Consider the following 21,330-nt stretch of genomic DNA (forward strand, 5'->3'; position numbering starts at 1 on the left):
TATGTGTATCACATGTAAATTATTTCTGCAGTTATCCTGAACTCCAGAGTTTATCCTGAATACTGTCAAAGCTTCCTTGTCAGCAACAAAAACAGGATGAGTATCCACATCATGAGTCATTTTCTGTCTTTCACCATCTATGAAAATTGTGTTATTTTCTGCCTCGAGGCATATGTTCATCAGTGACAATTACAGGATAAGACAGACATTCAGTATATAGATGTGTAATTTTATGATTCATTTAAAAAAATCACATTGCAATATGACACACATACAACAGTAAAAGAAACATACCTGCACATTACAGAGAAACATTCCATACTGTGATACAATATATATTCAAGCTCAATAACATTGAAAGCAATGTACTTGATACTACACAATAGGCATACATATCTTGAGCAATAAGTCCTCTATGCTTTGGACATACACAGACACTTTCAAACTGGATCAAGCAGATGAAGCTTCTTGTTTCCACCAGAACCGGCTGCACAGAATGATGAAGATCTGGCCTTCCTAGCAATCAGAAAACTCACTTCTTCTTCTCCCCTTTCCTTCCCTGAACAGTGCTTCTTGTTTGTTTGAAAAAGGGTTGTCTTTTTGTTTTAGGATTCCCCATAAACATTCAACTGAATTAAGAATGCCATTTGTATGTGTGTACATGCACACACAGAGCAAAATGGGTGAGGCTAGTGGTTAACAAGATTCTAAGAATGCAGGGCCAAATTAGAAGTTAAATAGCACCCGTGGATGCAGAATGTTAAGTAAAGGTGCCTTTATATTTTAACCATTTGACTGCTTCCATGGAAGTGGAACTGACTACTTTCCCAAAGGCTATCTCAAGGTGGAAGCAAAACCACAAGGAATGCCACTTGGCTGCTTTTTTTCATTTCAGGAACGACTTGAGAAACTGCAAGTTGTTTCTGGTGTGAGAGAATTGGCCATCTGCAAGGACATTGCCCAGGGGATGCCCAGATGTTTTATCATGTGGGAGGCTTCACTCATGTCCCTGCATGAAAGCTGAAAAGCTGCAGCTGACAGACAGGAGCTCACCCCACTCCCCGAATTCGAACCCCCAACCTTTAGGTCAGCTGGCCAGCCGGCACAAGGATTTAACCCATTGTGCCACCGGGGCCTCCTGAACCAATAGCAACCATTATCACAGACGCTGATGTTAATATGTTCATGCACAAACCACTGCCTTCTCTGAAGCCATCCACCTACATAGGGCCAATGGAGGGGTGCAATGCTATGTTCATTCCTTTCTTGAAGGAAGCAACAAGTAATCTCAGCAATTGTCCTACTGTGGTGAGAAAATTTTCAAAACTTCTATAGTTTCCAAAGACCAATTGCATTTTAGGACTGATTCAATACCCAATATGTTTGTGGCATTTTTGTTCAGACTATATCATTTTCTACTTTTATGCACAGAAAATAGTATTCATGCATAGAAATACTATTTTCTGAGCTAATAACGGAATTTTCTGTGGGAAAATATTATTGCAGTTATTCTGCAGTAAATTAACATTTTTTCTTTGAAAATAACATTTTCTGCACAGAATATATTATTTTCTGCACCAGGGATGTTGTTTCCCTGGCCAAAAATCAAATTTTCCATACAAAAATGCAATGTGTGAATATTGCATAGAATAAGCCCTAAACTGTGAAAATTCTCATTAGTACAGGAGTGTTCTGTCCCTGTCAATGTTTCAGACACTCAACCAATACTTCACTTCTATTTAAAAAATATTTTTAAATATTGTTCCCATCCCTCTGCTTGAAGTGGCTGCCCTTGTGTTTCTGCTGCCATCTAGTGGCAACATCCTATAATGGCATTGTACACTGCACTTCCAGTATACAATAATGATCGGTGATAGATCCTGATATTCCACCCCAATAAGTTCCTCTGGTAAATGAAGTCAGCGCTTGAACTGTTTCCTCTTTTTCTTGACACCCAGATGTCATGGAGCAATGCTATTTTGAGGGTCAAAATGAAGCATGTAAAATGACACTGGACACAGGAATAAGAAATCAATCTCACATGACAACCTCATAGGTTAAGGATACCTAACTACCATACCTAACTTTACTATAGATAGGGAAGTTGTGCTAGACAGTTTGATATGATTGGGGATGGCAGCAAAGTGCTTACGTTATATTATATATGGGTCCATTATTCTGCACAGGTATATTATATATGGGTCCATTATTCTGCACATATGATTTAAGAGGTTGTGTTGACGTCTATTATGTTTTAATGTTTGTCCAGACACTTGGTGACAACATTTGTTCAAAAGAGAGACAGATAGACAAAAAGTTCCTAAAATATAAAAACAGACCCAGCTTACACCAAGAGGAAATTTTAATAATTAAGACATCACTTCCATTAACATTTCTGACATCTCTTTTGAATTGCTTGAAAGCACAGCTCTTATGTATTGATGTGTCATTAACTGGAGCTGTTAAACCCCATTTATGTTAATGGACAAAGCTTGCGTAGATGGATGCCTAATTGTCCTCACAGGATATTGATGACAATAAGTATTCAAAGTGAACTGTAATGATCTCTGGGCAGGAACAATCATGACACTCTTTCCTTGACAATACATTTCATTTTCATTTCATTAAATCCATGTTTTTGAAGTCTACCGAACATCGGTACCGACCATCAATGAATTTGGCGCATATGTAGTTCGGCAAACATGGGCAGGTGTGATGTTGTCGTTTCCCAAAGAAAGGAACCTTTCAGAGAAAACAAAAAAGCATACAGAATATTAATAAGATGTTATCAGTTCAACTGAGATAAACATCTGGGTGAAGAAAGGACTGTGGGAAACAGACTCCGTGCATAATAGAGCCTAAATATATACATTTAAGGTCACAACCAGTGAGACCAGGCATGGGCAAACTTGGGCCCTCCAGGTGTTTTGGGAGTTGATGTCCAAAACACCTGGAGGACTCAAGTTTTACTTGTGCCTGAGCTAGAGTATGACTTAATGATAATGCTTGAGTAATTGTTACAGCCATGTTGATGTTTAACATTTAGAGTGAAAAGCAAAAGCAAAATAGAAGAAAGAAACAATACATAAAAAACCAAAATTATAACAGGAGATGAGTTACAATGTGCAATATCAATTTTGTATACATATATTCTGCATCTCCCTGACATTAAGTCCAGTCATGTCTGACTCTGGGGTGTGGTGCTCATCTCCATTTCTAAGCCGAAGAGCCAGCGTTGTCCGTAGACACCTCCAAGGTCATGTGGCCGGCATGACTGCATGGAGCACCGTTACCTTCCCGCCGGAGCGGTACCTATTGATCTACTCACATTTGCATGTTTTCGAACTACTAGGTTGGCAGAAGCTAGGGCTGACAGCTGAAGCTCACGCCGCTCCCCGGAATCGAACCTGTGACCTTTCGATCAACAAGCTCAGCAGCTCAGTGCTTTAACCCACTGCGCCACCGGGGGCTTCTGCATCTAGTTCCATGTAAAATATATCTACTCATATTTCATCACATAATAGTCACACACCACTCTTGGGTTAGGGTCTTTTTGTATTCCCTGCATAATAGTTGAATCCCCACCTGCATGCATGCTTCATGGGGCAGCCCCCATAGCAGGCATGTGGGTGGGTGAAGGCACGAGAGCTAGGAGGCCTTCCTCCACTGCCAGCTGCTGACGGAGGCACTGTAAGCCTTGCTCGCCAGTGAATAGATAATAGTTACAGCCCCCTTTTTTGAAAGGGAGAAAGGGGGGAGTGCGACTATTATGTGGTGAAATATGGTATTTTTTAAACACCTATGAACACTAAAGCATTTATACAAGTACAAAAGTTACAAGTGACTAAGAAATAAAGGGAGTGTTCTTTAGTAAGAAATAAGACTATTTATTCCTCAGACACCAACACTCAACTATAATGTAACTATAATACAATCCAGGTTATAATCTTCAACCAAAGTTGAAAATAATATAAGTAGATTACAAGTGGGATACACTGCTTTTGAAAAAGGGAACTATTTCTCTAAATCTGCTTTTGGCCCAGCTTGGTCAGACATAAGTCAACTCTCTTTTAATGTGTGTGTGTTTGCGTTTGTGTGTGTATGAGCAAAGAAAGAGAGAGAATTGCCCCCCCCTCCACCTCCCTTTCCTCCCCCCCCCCCTCTCTCTATATATACACCACACATAGGCAGAACAACATGCAGTGTGTGTGTGGATTACACATTGCATGTTGTTCTGAATTTGCTTAGTAAAAAGACAACCTAGTAAAGAAACAAAGAAGACTCTTTTGCTGGTAAAAAAGGTGGGCAGCGGGAGATAAAATGTTATAGTCCAAAGAGTTAAAATATCTTGAAAATAGTTGTAAAACAACAAGATTCTACTAGCTAATGACAGGTCTTCTTTTTTTTGCTCATCCATCCAACCAGGGGTGGCTCAACCCATTATGCAAAATAAGCATTTTCAGTATAGTTGATTTTGCCCAGGGGCGCTCTTGAGGAATAGACTTTGACATATGCGAGTTGTAGTTACTGGGATGTATAGTACACCTACAATCAAAGAGCATTCTGAATGCCACCAATGATGGAATTGAACCAAATATGGCACACAGAACTCCCACGATGAACAGAAAGTATATATCAGTGATTGGTTGGTTTTTTTTGGGGGGGGGGGCAAAATACTGTTTGCTTACCATTGAAAATTACCTTGGGCCGCCTCTGCATCCAACACACAGAGAGGAAAGGAATTTTCCCTTAACGTACCTTTCTTTGGGATCTTGCCAGGTTCCTTCATTCCGGTCCCCATTCTAGATTCACCTCTGTGAACTGAAACCCTTAAATCATATGCCCAAAAGATGTTATCCCCTTCTTACTTCATTAGAGACTTAAGGTTCCTTCAGACTGCTCCATACTTCTGTTAAATGCTGTCCTGACAGTCGTTTGTGCTCCCATATCTAGCTGTGTCATAAATCTACTAAAGTTTTGGCCATTATTAGTTCTTGATTATAACAGATTTTAGTACTATTATCAATCATCATGTATCTCTTTAATGCAGTTTTCTCCTGCTTAGGGCATGGGTAAGTAGTGTGCATGCGGTTCCATCCTCACCATCTCTTCCATGAACTTCCCTGATGCTCCCTCCTCAATATTCACATTCCCTGCCTCTCAAATGCATTTTAAACTTTTTTTCTATCACCATTGTGCTAAAGTAATAGAATGGTATGCCACTTTAGTACTATAACTGCAAAAAGGAGGGGAGAAATAAACAAACACACAAAACCATGGTGACACAGCTGGTTAAACCGCTTGCTGCAGAAAAGTTAGAGCATAACAGGGTCAAGGCTACTCACAAATACCTTATGACTGATGGGGTGGCATTCGTCCCCTTCTTGCCCTAATGGAGTACACATTCGGAGTCCACGGAGCCACAGGCTGATGGCACAGCATGTCCCACCTCCACATTGGAAGTCCCTTTCACAAGCCTAGAAAGAAAAACACAGAAGTCTAGATTATTAAACACAAGGACTGGTCAAGGAAAGAGGCGCTCTTTCCAAGTGGTAGCATTATCAGGTTGTTTAAGCATATAAAGCAAACGGCACATATGGTGTAAAAGACATCTGAAGATAAGGTTGAGGGAGATCAAAAGAAGGGGAAATAACCATGTTAGGGGTAACTTTAAAATCAACATAATATTATTTTGACAATGATACGATGAATGAGAACCATATTCACCAACATTTCACAGATGAAAACTGCAGCATATGGCCAAACAGCATCAGAGTGTGGTCAAAAGAGTGCGGTGAGGCAACAAAAGTACAAGAGTTACTACTCTTTTCAGGAGAGAAACCCTTGAATGCTGTAGCAAATTAAGCAAAGTCTGAGGGCCTTTCAGAGAGACGCAAAACATGCAACCTATCTCGGTTTTACCTGAGGCGTCTAAATGATGCCTTGGGTGAAACTAATTAATGCAAAGAAAATTGGATTTTCCCAGTTTACTCTGCATTAATTAAATACCTGGAAAGTCTTGAACCTTAAGCTAAAGTCCAGATCTTTCCAGATGCAGGACCTGTGGGGATTGACTCCCAGGACTGCTTCCATAGTCCCGAGGGTCAATTTCCACAGCTATCCTGTATTTTATGGAGCCCCCGGTGGAGCAGTGGGTTAAAGCACTGAGCTGCTGAGCTTGTTGATCGAAAGGTCACAGGTTCGATTCCGGGGAGCGGCGTGAGCTTCCGCTGTCAGCCCTAGCTTCTGCCAACCTAGTAGTTCGAAAACATGCAAATGTAAGTAGATCAATAGGTACCGCTCCGGCGGGAAGGTAACGGCGCTCCATGCAGTCATGCCGGCTACATGACCTTGGAGGTGTCTACAGACAACGCTGGCTCTTCGGCTTAGAAATGGAGATGAGCAATACACCCCAGAATCAGACATGACTGGACTTAATGTCAGGGGACTACCTTTACCTTTACCTTATCCTGTATTTGGGGCTCCTGGAGCCCAAAGGAGCAGGAGGGCGCTCCTTCCCCAATCCCCCCCCCCCTAAAAAAAACCTTACCAGTAATGCAAGTCCCTCTGCACAATACTCCTGACATGGGAAAATGGAGGGGGGAGGAGGAGAGAAATTACGTTTTTTGGGCGAAGGGAATGGGGGGCTGTAGTGGGGTTGGATGCCATCCCTCAAAAGAAAGCCTGGGGTTTGAGTGGGGACTGAAACCCAGGGTGAAGTGGGTTATTTTAACTTGCTTCCTCCAGGGTTTCTGCGCTGAGTAGGAGAACTCTGGGGAGGATGAAGACAAATGGAGCTATTTGGAATGGCAAGACTGCCCCCTCACCTCCTCTCTATTCACTTTTTCACCTACAACTTGAATTGCAGCTACTGGAATAAGCTAATCATGAAGGAATAAAGCCGGGGGGGGGGGGGGTCAAGATATTTTAAAAGCCACTGATAAAGTGGGATGACAGAGAATTAACTGGTGCTGTCCTTGCTAACCTGGACAGTTGAAGTGTTTGAGGGCATCCTTTGTAAAGTACCTTCCAATGCTCCTCTTGCAGCACCAATGGATCCATTGACTCAGAATTGCATGGTATCAGCACCAGCACAATCTGTGCCAGGTATCTGAACTGTCCAACATTTAGATATCTTCATGATTCCTTAATGTGATGTCACCATAGGGCACCACAAGAATGTCAAAAACAACCTCTCGACTACATATTATTGCTACCACTCAGTAAAACAGACAAAACACATGGTAGAAGAAAGAGGACCCTGTTCCAGAGGAGCATCAGTGGTGGAGCACAGATGAGTGTTGGAGCTCTACCAGTTTCCTAAAAGTGCCAGTTGCTGCTATAAATTATCCATTTAAATAATTACAACACCTACAATATATATTCATGTACATGCTAACTTCATGTTGAGTGCAAGTTTGGAGGGCAAAATTAGGGATCTTGGGGATACAGGCAAAAATAATTAGGTCCATCTCAGCAGGCCCGTAGCCAGGATTTCGATTCGGGATTGGGGGGGGGGGGCTGAGTCTGAGTGAAAGAGGGTCTACCCTAGCAAACCTTTTGTATTGTTATCCCAATACCCCATGCATATGAGATATATTGAGTCTGGTGATCAGATCATGATATTAATAAGCATAACAGTTTAAATAATGCACCAGTAAGGCCTTTTCGCAAACCACCATGAGAATTTCGGGGGAGGGGGGGCTGAAGCCCTTCAAGCCCCCCCCCCCCCCCGGCTATATGCCAGCATCTCAGAGACCTTCTGCCTGTTTCCAGGAAAAAATAGGAAATCTGACCACATATATCACACATGCTGGCCTTCCTTAGCATGTAGACTAAAGGAGCAAGTTCTTTGATTATTGAATCTAGACCTTTTACAAAATCTCTAGCCTTTTCTGCCAAAGAGTCCTGATACCTCATCTAACAACAACTTCCATGATTCCAATAGCATTGATGTTTTAACCAGCCTTGTGGGAGGCTTCTCTCACATCCCCACCTGGAGCTGGAGCTGATAGAGGGAACCCATCTGCACTCTCCCGGGTTGGATTCAAACCGACCTCAAGGTTGCTCGTTCTAATCCAACCTGGGGAGAATATGGATGAGCTCCCTCTGTCAGCTCCAGCTCCATGTGAGGGCATGAGAGAAGCCTCCCACAAGGATGGTAAAAACATTTAAAAAATCCAGGCATCCCCTGGGCAATGTCCTTGCAGATGGCCAATTCCCTCACACCAGAAGCAACTTGCAGTTTCTCAAGTCGCTCCTGACACACACACAGAAAAGTATTTAACCATGGCAGTTAGAATAGTATCAAACTGCATTAATTCTACAAAACAGACACACCTTGAGACTACATAACATCTGTAGGAATTATGAAGTTCTGAGGCACAGCTAAGAGGACTTTCTCACACAGTGATAGGAGGTAAGGAACTCCTGCAAATTTTCTTGATAATCTAAGACTTGCTAGGTCGGCGTCTGCACTCTGTTGTCATATTTGTCCAGAATTATTTGCTAAAGATTTTATCAACCCAGCAAGCTGGCAAAATTGCTTACACAGAAGAGAACATTCATCAAGGAAGATATGCGTATGACCAGATTGCAATAAAATGAAGTGATGGCAAGCCAAATAAACCATGGCACCTTATATTGACTATTACCATTTATTGCCAAAAAGAAAAAGAGGGCCCAGATGTCATGACAAAATGAAATGGGATTTTTATGGGACTGTTTGGAAGGTTAGCTGCTGCATCCCAAAATAATATATTGCTGTGTTCTTCAAGGGGAAGGAGAAAATAAAGCAGATCATTCAGGTACTATAGCACTTCTCTCCCCCCCCCCCCCTTCTCTCGTTAAGAAATTGGAGGTTATGTAATGTGTAATTTAAACATATTGTTGCTATTATGATAAAGCTGTGTTTATAAAGGCATTCCTGGAAGATGCTAATTTTGCCTCTTCAAATCTTGCAGAAGGGCATGAGACAACATAGAACAGGAATAAAATTAAGTGAACTGGGGATTGTTTTAACAACAAAATCCTGTTGCTTCCATATTCTATAACTGGAGGTTAGAAAAATGGATAGCATTGAAATTTATATAACACAGCATAGGACAGAGTAATAAGAAACATAGGTTCCTTCCATACAGCTTGTTCCCAGGTTTTAGATGCTTGTTCCTGATTGGTCAGTTCCTAAAAAGAAGGTGGCACTTAAGTAGAAAGCAAAAACATTGTTTGTATGTTAGAAACTTCATGAAAAATGTGGAGGGCACATTTTCTCTGACCAGGACAAAAATGTGGCCCCTTAGTCAATGTTGTACACGTACATCTTTTCACAAGAAAAGCCATCAGGGACAGCCATGTATAACTCAGAAACAGGATCCTGTTGCTACAAGTACACAACCAAATCTGTCTAGACAGATGGCCAGGCAGTTAGGCTGTAAAAATAATAGATAATGATGTGTTCCTGGCTTAAAAGTGTGTGTTCCTGTTTGTGTGCTGCTGACTTAGGCAGTAATGGTCGTACCCCATGAGGGTTGTTTGTGTGGGAGATAGTGCATGAAACATCTGGAGGGCAAAAGAATAGAACTTTTGCCATGATCTCTACATCCAAATCTTCGCATATCCACATATCCGCATCCTGTGAGGTTTTTTAAAAAACTGCAAGTTTCTTGTGGAAGTCCTGTGGCTGCCATCTTGTGAGCCTCTAAATGACCATACGTCTGGCACATATGGTCACGAATATACAAGGGAGCGCTAGAGAGTATAGTCCATTCTATAAGGGTGGGATTTATCCTGGGATTTATAGTTTGGAAAGGCACCAGCACTCTTTGGCAGAGAAGAATAAGGACCTGGTAAAACTACAGCTCCCTTATTTCCATAGCATTGAGCCGCAGCAGTTAAAGTGATGTCAAACTGCATCAATTCCACAGTGTAGATGTGCCCTAAACCTCCTTTGGATCGTATGTGATTCATGGATCTCCATAAGTCGACATGCAGCACACACAATTATGAACGGAACAAAGCATCAAGTCTGGACAATAGAGACAGCAATCCTGGGATGAACAATTATTCTATTACAAATATTATATTACAATTAAATGTAATTATTTAAAATAATCTCTCCCTGAAGTACAGAAATTGAACAAAAGCACAAATCTCTCTCCTAACTGGAGGGTGATTAAAGAGTCAGCTGCTGCTCTGAGATCAGAGTGAAGAGTGGGGCCAGGAAGACAGTCCATCTAGCCTCCAGTGTCATCAGTTGGGAGCCCCCACCCCAGCACCAACCGCTGCTCTGAGATCAGAGTGAAGAGAGGGGCCAGGAAGGCAGTTCCATCTTGCCTCCAGTGTCATCAATTGGGAGCCCCCCCCCCCCCCGCATCACCAACCGCTGCTCTGAGATCAGAGTGAAGAGAGGGGACAGGAAGACAATTCCATCTTGCCTCCAGTGTCAGCAATTGGGAGCCCCCCCCCCACATCCGCACCAACCACTGCTCTGAGATCAGAGTGAAGCGAGGGGCTATGAAGGCAGTTCCATCTTGCCTCCAGTGTCATCGATTGGGAGCCCCCCCCCCCCGCATCACCAACCGCTGCTCTGAGATCAGAGTGAAGAGAGGGGACAGGAAGACAATTCCATCTTGCCTCCAGTGTCAGCAATTGGGAGCCCCCCCCCCCACATCCGCACCAACCACTGCTCTGAGATCAGAGTGAAGAGAGGGGCCAGGAATGCAGTTCCATCTTGCCTCCAGTGTCAGCAATTGGGAGCCCCCCCCCCCCCGCCCCATCACCAACCGCTGCTCTGAGATCAGAGTGAAGAGAGGGGCCAGGAAGACAGTTATTATTATTATTATTATTATTATTAACTTTATTTGTACCCCGCTAGCATCTCCCGAAGGACTCGATGCGGCTTACACAGGCCGAAGTCTCAGAACACAATACAGTAGAACATAACACAACAATAAACAAAGCAAATCAAAATAATTAAGCAAAATAACAGCAACAGTGACAATACATCAAGACACTTTAAAACTGGGCCGGCCGGCGCAATGGGGTACAGGGTTAAAAGTGCTGAAATGGCAGGAGGAACGTAGGATTAAATAGTGCGGTGTGCAGTAATATTGATTGTACTAAAGTGCTTCTAGGACTTGGGATGGGGGATTCCTAATCTGAGAAGGCACATCGGAACAGCCAAGTTTTTAGGTTCCTTCTGAAAACTGCTAAAGTAGGGGCCTGTCGAAGATCTTTTGGAAGGGCATTCCAGAGTCGGGGGGCCACCACAGAGAAGGCCCTGTCCCGTGTCCCCACCAAGCGCGCTTGCGATGTGGGTGGGATCACGAGCAGGGCCTCCCCAGATGACCGGAGCGAGCGTGTGGGTTCGTAGATGGAGATGCGGTCACGCAGGTAGGGTGGTCCCAAACCGTTCAGGGCTTTGTAGGTGAGCACCTGCACCTTGAATTGGACTCGGAAAATAAACGGCAGCCAGTGGAGCTCCTTAAACAGAGGGGTAGACCTGTCTTGATAATGAGCCCCGGTTAGCATCCTGGCTGCGGCCCGCTGGACCAATTGAAGTTTCCGAGCCGTCTTCAAGGGCAGCCCCACGTAGAGCGCATTGCAGTAATGCATTCTAGAGGTGACCAAAGCATGGACCACCCCGGCCAGATCAGCCTTCGCGAGGTACAGTCGCAGCTGGCGCACAAGTCTCAATTGTGCAAAGGCCTTCCCGGATACCGCCGACACCTGAGCCTCAAGTGTGAGCGAAGAATCCAGGAGGACACCCAAACTGCGGACCTGTGGCTTCAGGGGGAGTGTAACCCCATCCAACACAGGTAGCCACCCTATACCCCGATCTGGTTTGCGATCGACCAGGAGGACCTCTGTCTTGTCAGGATTGATCTTCAGCTTGTTCCTCCTCATCCAGATCGACACAGCGGCCAGGCACTCGTCCAGCACCCGAGAGGCCTCCTTGGAATTAGGTGGAAAGGAGTAATAGAGTTGTGTGTCATCCGCATAAAGATGGCACCCAACTCCAAAACCCCGGATGACCTCTCCCAGCGGTTTCATGTAGATGTTAAAAAGCATGGGAGACAGAATAGAGCCTTGCGGGACCCCACAGGTCAAAGGCCAGGGGTCGGAGCAGGCGTCTCCCAGCTTCACCATCTGGGTTCGTCCCTCCAGGAAGGACCGGAGCCACGACAGAACCGTGCCCCCAAGGCCCATCCCAGAGAGATGACCCAGAAGGATACCATGATCGATGGTATCAAAAGCCGCTGAGATGTCCAAGAGAACCAGCAGAGTCACACTCCCCCTGTCCAGCTCTCTGCGGAGGTCATCCACCAAGGCGACCAAGGCTGTCTCGGTGCCATGACCAGGCCTGAAACCAGACTGTGACCGATCTAGGTAGTTGGTATCATCTAAGAAGCTCTGGAGCTGGGAGGCGACCACCTGCTCCAGCACCTTACCCAAAAAAGGGAGGTTGGAGATTGGCCTGTAATTGCTCAGCACCGTGGAGTCAATGGAAGCCTTTTTGAGGAGTGGACGAACCACGGCCTGTTTCAAATTAGATGGAAAAATCCCTTGCTCCAACGATGCGTTGATAATCAATACAAACCAATCAACCAGCCCCTCCCTGGCTGATTTAATGAGCCAAGATGGGCACGGGTCTAGAGATGAGGTAGTCGCCCTCACAGCCCCAAGAATCTCCTCCACGGTTTCAGGAAGAACAAGCCTAAAAGAATCCCACAAAGTTGGACAAGCAGATGCCTCCGTCACCTCTTCTGGCACTGCGATGAAATTGGAGTCGAGCTCAAGGCGTATCTGGGCGACTTTACCTGCAAAATGGTGTGCGAAATCGCGACACCGAGCTGCTGGGTCATCAGTGACCCCCTCCACCACAGGTGGGTGGAGGAGTTCTCCCACGACCCGAAACAGCTCCGATGATCTATTTGCTGCAGACGCTATGCGGGTGATCGTGAAAGATTTCCTGGCCACCTGTATAGCCACAGAGTAAGCCTTAAGAGAGGCTTTAGCCCGTGCTCGATCAGACACGTCCCGAGATTTCCTCCATTTGCGCTGTAGCCCCCTTCTCATATGCTTCATCACAGCCAGCTCCCCGGTGAACCAGGGAGATGGCCTGTCACGACGCAACGAGATGGGGCGTTCAGGTGCGATCGTATCTATCGCCCTGGACATCTCCCTATTGTAGAGAGTCACCAAGGCGTCTATAGAATCGCCAGGCTCCAAGGCAGGAAGAACCCCAAGATTCCTCAGGAATCCATCTGGATCCATCAGTCTCCTAGGGCGGACCATTTTAATCTGTCCTCCACCCCTGCGGAGGTTAGGAGTCGCAGTAAGTCTAAAACTCAGGCCTGTAGCGAGGGGGTGGTTTTAGGGGTTCAAACCCTCCCCGAAATGTTTCAGATTTTTTAAAAAAACCTGGTTTATTCATGAATTTTAACTGGTTAACCAAATCCCCATGCTAAGTCTATGAGATGCAAAACATTAAGAGTCCCTCCAGAACTCTAAGCACAATCTCAAGCAAATATTGACAATTTATTCACACTGTCATTACTTGCAGCAATAGCCGATGTAGTGAAGCAACCAAGTTGAGTGTGTGTGTGTTGAATGCTCTCATTAAGGAGGCCAGATTTGGTGGAGGTGGTTGACAGGAGTGGAGCTGCAGGCTATTGAAGGTTGCTCTGCCCCCTGCTGTGCTTTTTGCTTCAGCATGAGGTAGTAGGCAGATTTCAACCCCCACACCCGAAATTTTCAACCCTCCCCGAAATTTTCAACAACCCCCCCCCCCGAAATTTTCAACCCTCCCCGAATTTTTTTTCTGGCTACGGCCCTGCTAAAACTGATCAGATAATGATCAGACCATGACACCGGAAGAATGTTTTGATCTTCCACTCTAATCAATTCGTTGTCCGCCACGAAAAAAAGGTCAAGAGTATGTCCGGCTTGATGGTTCCATCTTGCCTCCAGTGTCATCAGTTGGGAGCCCCCTCCCCATCACCAACCGCTGCTCTGAGATCAGAGTGAAGAGAGGGGCCAGGAAGGCAGTTCCATCTTGCCTCCAGTGTCATCCAGTGGGAGCCCCCCCCCCATCACCAACCGCTGCTCTGAGATCAGAGTGAAGAGAGGGGACAGGAAGGCAGTTCATCTTGCCTCCAGTGTCATCAGTTGGGAGCCCCCCCCCCCCATCACCAACCGCTGCTCTGAGATCAGAGTGAAGAGTGAGGCCATGAAGACAGTTCCATCTTGCCTCCAGTGTCATCAATTGGGAGCCCCCCCCCCCATCACCAACCGCTGCTCTGAGATCAGAGTGAAGAGAGGGACCAGGAAGGCAGTTCCATCTTTTCTCCTGCACTGTGGTTATAATAATATAATATAATATAATATAATATAATATAATATATTGTATATACCTATAATAATATTATTAATAGTATTATATGTAATACAGTATAATACTACTACTACTACTAATATGATATTATAATTATATATTTCATATTAAATGTAATATTACTAATAATATTACAGTATAATGTTATAGTACAATGTAATATAAAATATTAATATTGTGCTATGGTAATAATATAATATATTGTATTTACTTTTTACTTGTAAGCTGCTCTTTGGGGTGAGAAGGGTGGCATATAAATGTCATAAATCAATCAATCAATCAGGGCTGTATGTGGACATCTCATGAAGTCCTGGTATTTTTTGCCCCTCACTAAAACCCGTGATTAAGTGCTGTCTGGAAGCACCCCTAGATTTAAAAAATCCCGTGATTTCCAATTGTAGGGACATACGGACATTCAAAGATACATTCAGCTCAAAACCGCGATATTCCCACACCTGGAAATCTCACGGTTTTTTGCCTATTGTAGCAATTGTGGGAATATAGGGCTGTGTGGAAGGGCCTTGAGTCAACCTTGGAGTTGAAATCAAGTTCCAAGATTAAGTTTTAAAGAACCAAACTCCATTTTATGCCATGCTTAAATTTAAGTATGATTCTCTTATTGATCTTTATTCTCTACTCCAGAGTCATCTCTAATGCAAATCAACCTGGTCACCATTATTCTCTTCTTATTGAATGCAATAATCTAGGCAACTGGTGACATTATAAAGCAGGGAATGATTACAATAGATCTTGCCTTAGAACACTGGGTTGAGTGAGAGGCCGTAAGGCCATTTCCAAACATAAAAGGCTAAGGATTTTTTCACCATAGTCAATGGAATTTGGTTGTAGCGCTAGAGAGAAGATTGATTTTTTAAAAATATCTACTTCTAGTCCATTCAAATATTGTCTGACTCACTTATGCACCACAGCTGTGACAATTTAAAAAAATAAAAGTCAGTACAAATACATAATAATGCAATTTCCTGCATCTGTTAAGATTCAAATAATTCAAATTAAGTAAAGATGGGCAAAATAAGCATCAGTCCTATTTAAGAAAATGCAAAACAAATACAAATCATATCTTAAAAGTCCATTCATGACTTTTCATGCTGATGCCATCAGAATTATTTTGGGAACAGGAAGTATAACTCATCAAGAAAGAAGATATCAGAACCTAGTTACATGAATCCAAAATCTGATGTTCTATCTTTGTTTCATTGTATTTGCTTGTGTGGGAAGCTTCAACAAGTGCATTGTTGCTGAAATAGTTACAGGTGACGTCTTGATTTTGGTCCAATCTGTACTTCTCTCTTTTTTCAGCTTATATAAAATATCTAAATCCCATCACGTCAGCAGCAGCTTTATTTTAAATATGGAGTACCCACAGGAACAAAATGAAAACCATGGAATAATTGCATCCATTGAGAAGGAAATCCAATTGAGTCAATTTTAGTTAGATCCAAGAAATGGGATTTAGGTGAATATTTCCTTAAAACAGAATCACCATCTGAATGGTATATTCACATTTACATAACTCCCATTGATTCAATGGATCTTCATTAATCAAGACTAGCAACTGGATTTTGGATGTACAGTTCAGCTATGAAGGAGGAGGAGGAGGAGAAGGAGGAGGAGAACAACAAGAAGAAGAGGGGGCAATAGCCTCATTTCCCCACACTGAGGCCCCATCTACACTGCCATATAATCCAGTTTCTGAATTTAGATTGTCTACTTTGAACTGGATTATATGGCAGTGTAGACTCATATAATCCAGGTCAAATCAGATAAACTGGATTATACGGCAGTGTAGATGCAGGGTGGAATTGTACTCCCAGTATGACTTCGATTTATACTGATTATCTTATTCAGATAATTGAGCAAAGATTTATCCTGCATGGGACTTACACAAGCAATTTCTGAATTGCCAACACAACACAGATAGGTAGACACAGTTCCTGCTATGAATGGAATGGCTCTGAAATGACTCCCTAACAGGTAGGAACCTACCAAATTGCTTTGTCACTACTTCATTCCTAAGAGCCCTGGTGGGTCTTTATGCATTTTGATCACTAAACATGATGTCTACAAGGCACTCCTTATGAGTAAGAGGGTGCTTATGAAGACAGTGAGTATCTGCTGAAGCTTGGGTCCAAGATCCCCAATAGATACAAATTCCAGAGTATACTCATGTCCCATATTATACAATAGTATCCCTCATACAAAATGGCAAAATTGGTGTTTGGATTTTTGTTGTTGAAACAATGGATACATAGAATCATAGAGTTGGAAGAGACCTTGTGAGCCATCCAGTCCAAACCCCTGCCAAGAAGCAGGAAAATTGCATTCAAAGCATCCCCAACAGGTGGCCATCCAGACTCTGTTTAAAAGCCTTAAAAGAAGGAGCCTGCACCACACTCTGGGGCAGAGAGTTCCACTGCTGAACAAATCTCAACATTAGGAAGTTCTTCCTTATGTTCAGGTGGAATCTCCTTCCCTGTAGTTTGAAGCCATTGTTCCGCATCCTAGTCTTCAGGGCAGCAGAATACAAGTCTGCTCCCTCCTCCCTATGACTTCCCCTCACATATTTATGCATGGCCCTCATCATGTCTCCTCTCAGCCTTCTCTTCTGTAGGCTAAACATGACCAGCTCTTTAAGCCAGTCCTCATAGGGCTTGTTCTCCAGAACCTTGATCAGAGAATGTCACCCTTCTCTGGACACATTCCAGCTTGTCAACATCTCCCTTAAATCTACCTTAAATTGTGGTGCCCCAAATTGGATACAGAATTCCAGGTGTGGTCCAATCAAGGAGAAATAGAAGGGTAGCATGACTTCCTGGATCTAGACACTACACTCCTGTTTATTTGTTGTTGTGATCTCCTTTCAAATAATCTTTGAGTGGCAGTGACCCTGTTCTAGGGGTTTCTTGACAAAGTTTGTTTAGTGGAGAATTGCCACTGAATTTCACTAAGAATGAGGATGCATCTACAATACAGAGTAGAATTAATTAACTGGGTTGTTGTAGGTTTTTTGGGCTGTATGGCCGTGTTCTAGAAGCATTTTCTCCTGACATTTCACCTGCATCTATGGCAGGCATTCTCAGAGGTTGTAAGGATAACCTCTGAGGACCTCTGAGAATGCCTGCCATAGATACAGGTGAAACATCAGGAGAGAATGCTTCTAGAACATGGCCATACAGCCCAAAAAATCTACAACAACCCAGTGATTCCAGCCATGAAAGCCTTTGACAATACAGAATTAATTCAGTTTGACACCACCTTAATTGTGATGGCTCAAATCAATGGAATACTAGGATCTGTAGTTTGATCATGTCCCCACATTCTCTGACAGAGGCTAAAGACCATGTAAAACTGCAACTTTGAGGATCCCATAGCACTGAGCTAAAGCAGTTAAAGTAATGCCAAAGTACATTAATTCTATAGTGTAGGTGCACTCTGAGGCCCCTTCTACACTGCCATATAAAATCTGGATTATGTCTGCTTAGAACCAGATCATATGGCAGTGTAGACTCATATAATCCTGTTCAAAGCATATAATGTGGATTATCTGCCTTGGTAATCTGGATTATAGGGTAGTGTAGAAGGGCCTGAGAGAGTGTGACTTCTTCAAGGTAACCCAATGGGTTCCTATGCCTGAGCAGGGATCCGGCAAAATCTTAGTTCCATGCTCACAACCGCACACAACCAGTTCTAATTCTTACTTGTAGTGATACTACATTTGCTGTGCAATCCTATGCATATCTTATTCAAAGACAGATTTTATTGACCTTACAGGCCTTATTTCTAGGCACTTGTATAGGATTGTAGCTTTAAGATTATTTTTACCTTCTCTGTTGTCATGCACCATTTCTACATTTTTGAAATAGATTATATGAAAAATTTGCATCTAGTTCTGTGACCTTTGCAACAAGTTCAAAATACAGTAGGTAAATAAACAATATCATTCCTCTTGTTTGTGTGTGTGTGGCTTTGTAAGGTAAGCACTCAAATAAAAATCTGGGTTGTAACAAACTTACTTTTTCTCTGCAATGGCTTTTAGCGCTGAAATACAACCCTTTGTTTCTTATGGTTTCTTTTATCTTAATTTTACAAACACATTGCTATACAAATCACATACCACTAGCTACAGTTGGACCAAATATGCATTAACTTTAACACTGTTGTGCTTGAGCCCAAAGGTGAGTTATCTGTAGTCATTTCTATCAACTCACAAGATAAAAGAAAGAGTTCTCCAGCTGTTGGTAGAAGTACTGAAGTGAGAATGATAAATTTCAACATTTCTAGTTACTAAAATATACCTAGCCAACTTTCTTCTTCCGATAAGATCTTTGTTCCTGGGATTTAGGCTCTGAGTTGCCCCTTTTCATAATAACTGGACTACAAATACATGCTGTGCATATTGTTCAGGCAAGACTATTTCAATAGTTAAAATCAGATAAGTAACATTATTTTAAAAACTTACCCCGGTGATAACAGCACACTTATACAATGTTATTAACAGAAAAAAACACAAGATTTGTACAATTATTTTCATGATGCTGGAAAAAAATGGTTCAGTCCTTATCTTTCCCCCTTCTCTTCACACTCTCTCTTTCATGTCACAGCAGTTGCACTGCAATGCGAGTCTCTCTTGTCTTCTCCCTCCTCTTTGCTCTGTTCGCAAAGAGATCTGATCGCCTCCTGCTCTCTGGGCTCTCTATTTAAAATCTTCTCAGCCCCCTTCAGTCTGTTTTGCTGAGGCTGTATTTACGATGATGAGCCCAGGTACCACCTCCAATGAGCCTTGAATGTATAACACAGTTGAACAGGAAGAGGAGGAGGACTGAACTTCAGGGGGTTTGAAGTATGTCATTCATGGGGAATTTAAAAGCATAGATTTAAAAATGTTATCTTTGGCATCTAATACTGGTGGACTTACCCATAGAATGGGGTCTTGTACGTTTAAACATTTTAATGTATGAATTGGACCGCTATGTGCATGTCCCTTTCAGTTTATGGAGGAGGTGACTTCTTAAAATGATCACTAAATATTTTTTTCCCTTCAAGTGAAACAATGACTAGATCCATAGTAGTAAAATTGAGGAATTTAGAGCAGCTGTGGATAGTGAGATTTGAGCTGCGGATAGCGAAACCTAAGGTGCGGATACTAAGTAGATAAGTAGATACTGGTACCTGCTTTGTGTCGCCTTGTGACTCCATGCGTCTGGTGAGCGGAAAAGCCCAATACTCCTGAATAAAGTTCACCAAGTTGAAGGAGAAACCACCAAGGTATTTTATTCACTCTGCAGAAAGTGATGCCAGCTTGCAGTAATTCGACAAAGTCAGCTGAGAAATCTTACAGTCAAAAACATACATTCTTATACATTTTACTCCCAGGGTTCTCAAACTTTTGAAACAGAGGGCCAGGTCACAGTCCCTCACTGTTGAAGGGCCAGATTATAATTTGAAAAAAAACATGAATGAATTCCTATGCACACTGCACATATCTTATTTGTAGTGGGAAAAACACTTAAAAACAATACAATAATTAAAATGAAGAACAATTTTAACAAATATAAACTTATTAGTATTTCAATGGGAAGTGTGGGCCTGCTTTTGCCTGATGAGATAGGATTGTTGTTGTTGTGTGTTTTCAAGTTGTTTCAGACTTAGGGTGACCCTGAGGGAGGGCTGGGTAAATGACCTTGGAGGGCCATATCCGGCCCCCGGGCCATAGTTTGAGGACCCCTGCTTTACTCCATTGAAATTCCCTCCTGCCCAGCTGGACCTGGATTCATTGTGTTTGGTGAAGCCCCAATGCCATCAGAGGAGAGACTGCAGTGACTGGCAACCAATGAGAGGGTGCTACTTGACTCCAATGTAGATTTCCCTCTGTCCAATGACTGAAGTTGGGTGGGAGAGTCTAGGAGACAAAGGTGCTGAAATGGGTTTTAAGTGGATTAGAAACTAACAGTGGGAGCTATTAATTCCCATGAGTTTTATTGCCTTGAAGATAGATATCATGAACCCCAACCCCCAATAATTCCATATTGTCCAAAATGATGGAATTATTAATCTGTCCCTGGGAAAGGGAAAAGGTCGTTGTGAAAAATAGGGCATGATCCTGATCTAGAAGAGTAGCTGACCTAGAAAATGTGCTGAATTTCAATTCCATTGCCAAGACAGCAAAAAGGCAAGGAACTGAGCCATCTCCTTCCTTTTTTCCATCCATTCATCTGTCCATCCATGTCCTTCCTTCTTCCCTCCTTTACCCGCTTTCCTTCCTTCCTTCCTTCCTTCCTTCCTTCCTTCCTTCCTTCCTTCCTTCCTTCCTTCCTTCGATGGGCTACTTCTCTTTCAGAACATTGGCTTCCTATTTGAGGTGAATACAACATGGCAAGCTGCCTGATTTACTTGTCCAATAACTGTTCAGGGTTTCAGATCTGTGCACCAGCTACTGACTTTTCCTCCTAGAAATGCAAAGGGTGGAACTTGCTGGAGCTTCCCTTGATTGGCGTACACTGGTAAAGCATGTATGCAAACCACATGTTTTAGCACTGCAATACTCTTGACCTCCAGGGAACCTAAAGGATCCTTATGGTTTTATGCAAGAAGATCTGAGGGCACTGTGCCCTTTCCTTGTAGAGAGTGAGCGTCCTTATGCGATGCATACTTGCTGTTTTATACGAGGACCATTACCTTCATGACACAAGCCTAGAAGTTACTTTTGGTGACTACATCTCCCATCCTGTTTGGAAAATTCTGTGGGATGAAATTCCCAAACATGTTTTTTTCAAGATCTGGAGTTACCTACAGTTTCTTACCTGCATGGGGGTGGATCCCTGTAAGTAGCAAGATGCTTGGTTTGATGAAGCAAGACTCTAAAATTCTGCCTGAGGTTACTAGGATCTAGAACATGTGATAGATTCATTTAACCC

At 43.0% G+C, this 21,330-nt stretch overlaps 1 protein-coding gene across 1 annotated transcript; it reads right to left on the reverse strand.

Annotated features, from left to right (window-relative positions):
- Positions 1 to 1,044: 1,044 nt before the first annotated feature.
- On the reverse strand, positions 1,045 to 19,058 carry PROK1 (prokineticin 1). The gene is made up of 3 exons (XM_060771545.2): positions 18,876 to 19,058; positions 5,352 to 5,477; positions 1,045 to 2,742 (listed from the first exon to the last, which is right to left on the reverse strand). The coding sequence occupies exons 1-3, from the start codon at positions 18,945 to 18,947 to the stop codon at positions 2,617 to 2,619; spliced, it is 324 nt and encodes a 107-aa protein (XP_060627528.2). The 5' UTR covers positions 18,948 to 19,058; the 3' UTR covers positions 1,045 to 2,616.
- Positions 19,059 to 21,330: the final 2,272 nt, after the last annotated feature.

This window comes from Anolis sagrei, chromosome 4 (genome assembly GCF_037176765.1).
Source record: "Anolis sagrei isolate rAnoSag1 chromosome 4, rAnoSag1.mat, whole genome shotgun sequence".
Taxonomy (NCBI): Eukaryota; Metazoa; Chordata; class Lepidosauria; order Squamata; family Dactyloidae; genus Anolis; species Anolis sagrei.

What these genes read in the sequence shown, in the direction of transcription:
- PROK1 (XM_060771545.2), bottom strand. Translation starts at nt 18,947, where the DNA reads ATGAAAATAATTGTACAAATCTTGTGTTTTTTTCTGTTAATAACATTG. An exon ending in AGTGTGCTGTTATCACCGGG is followed by an intron (nt 5,478 to 18,875) that starts GTAAGTTTTTAA and finishes TTTTCTTTCTAG; the next exon opens with GCTTGTGAAAGGGACTTCCA. An exon ending in GCCACCCCATCAGTCATAAG is followed by an intron (nt 2,743 to 5,351) that starts GTATTTGTGAGT and finishes TTTCTCTGAAAG; the next exon opens with GTTCCTTTCTTTGGGAAACG.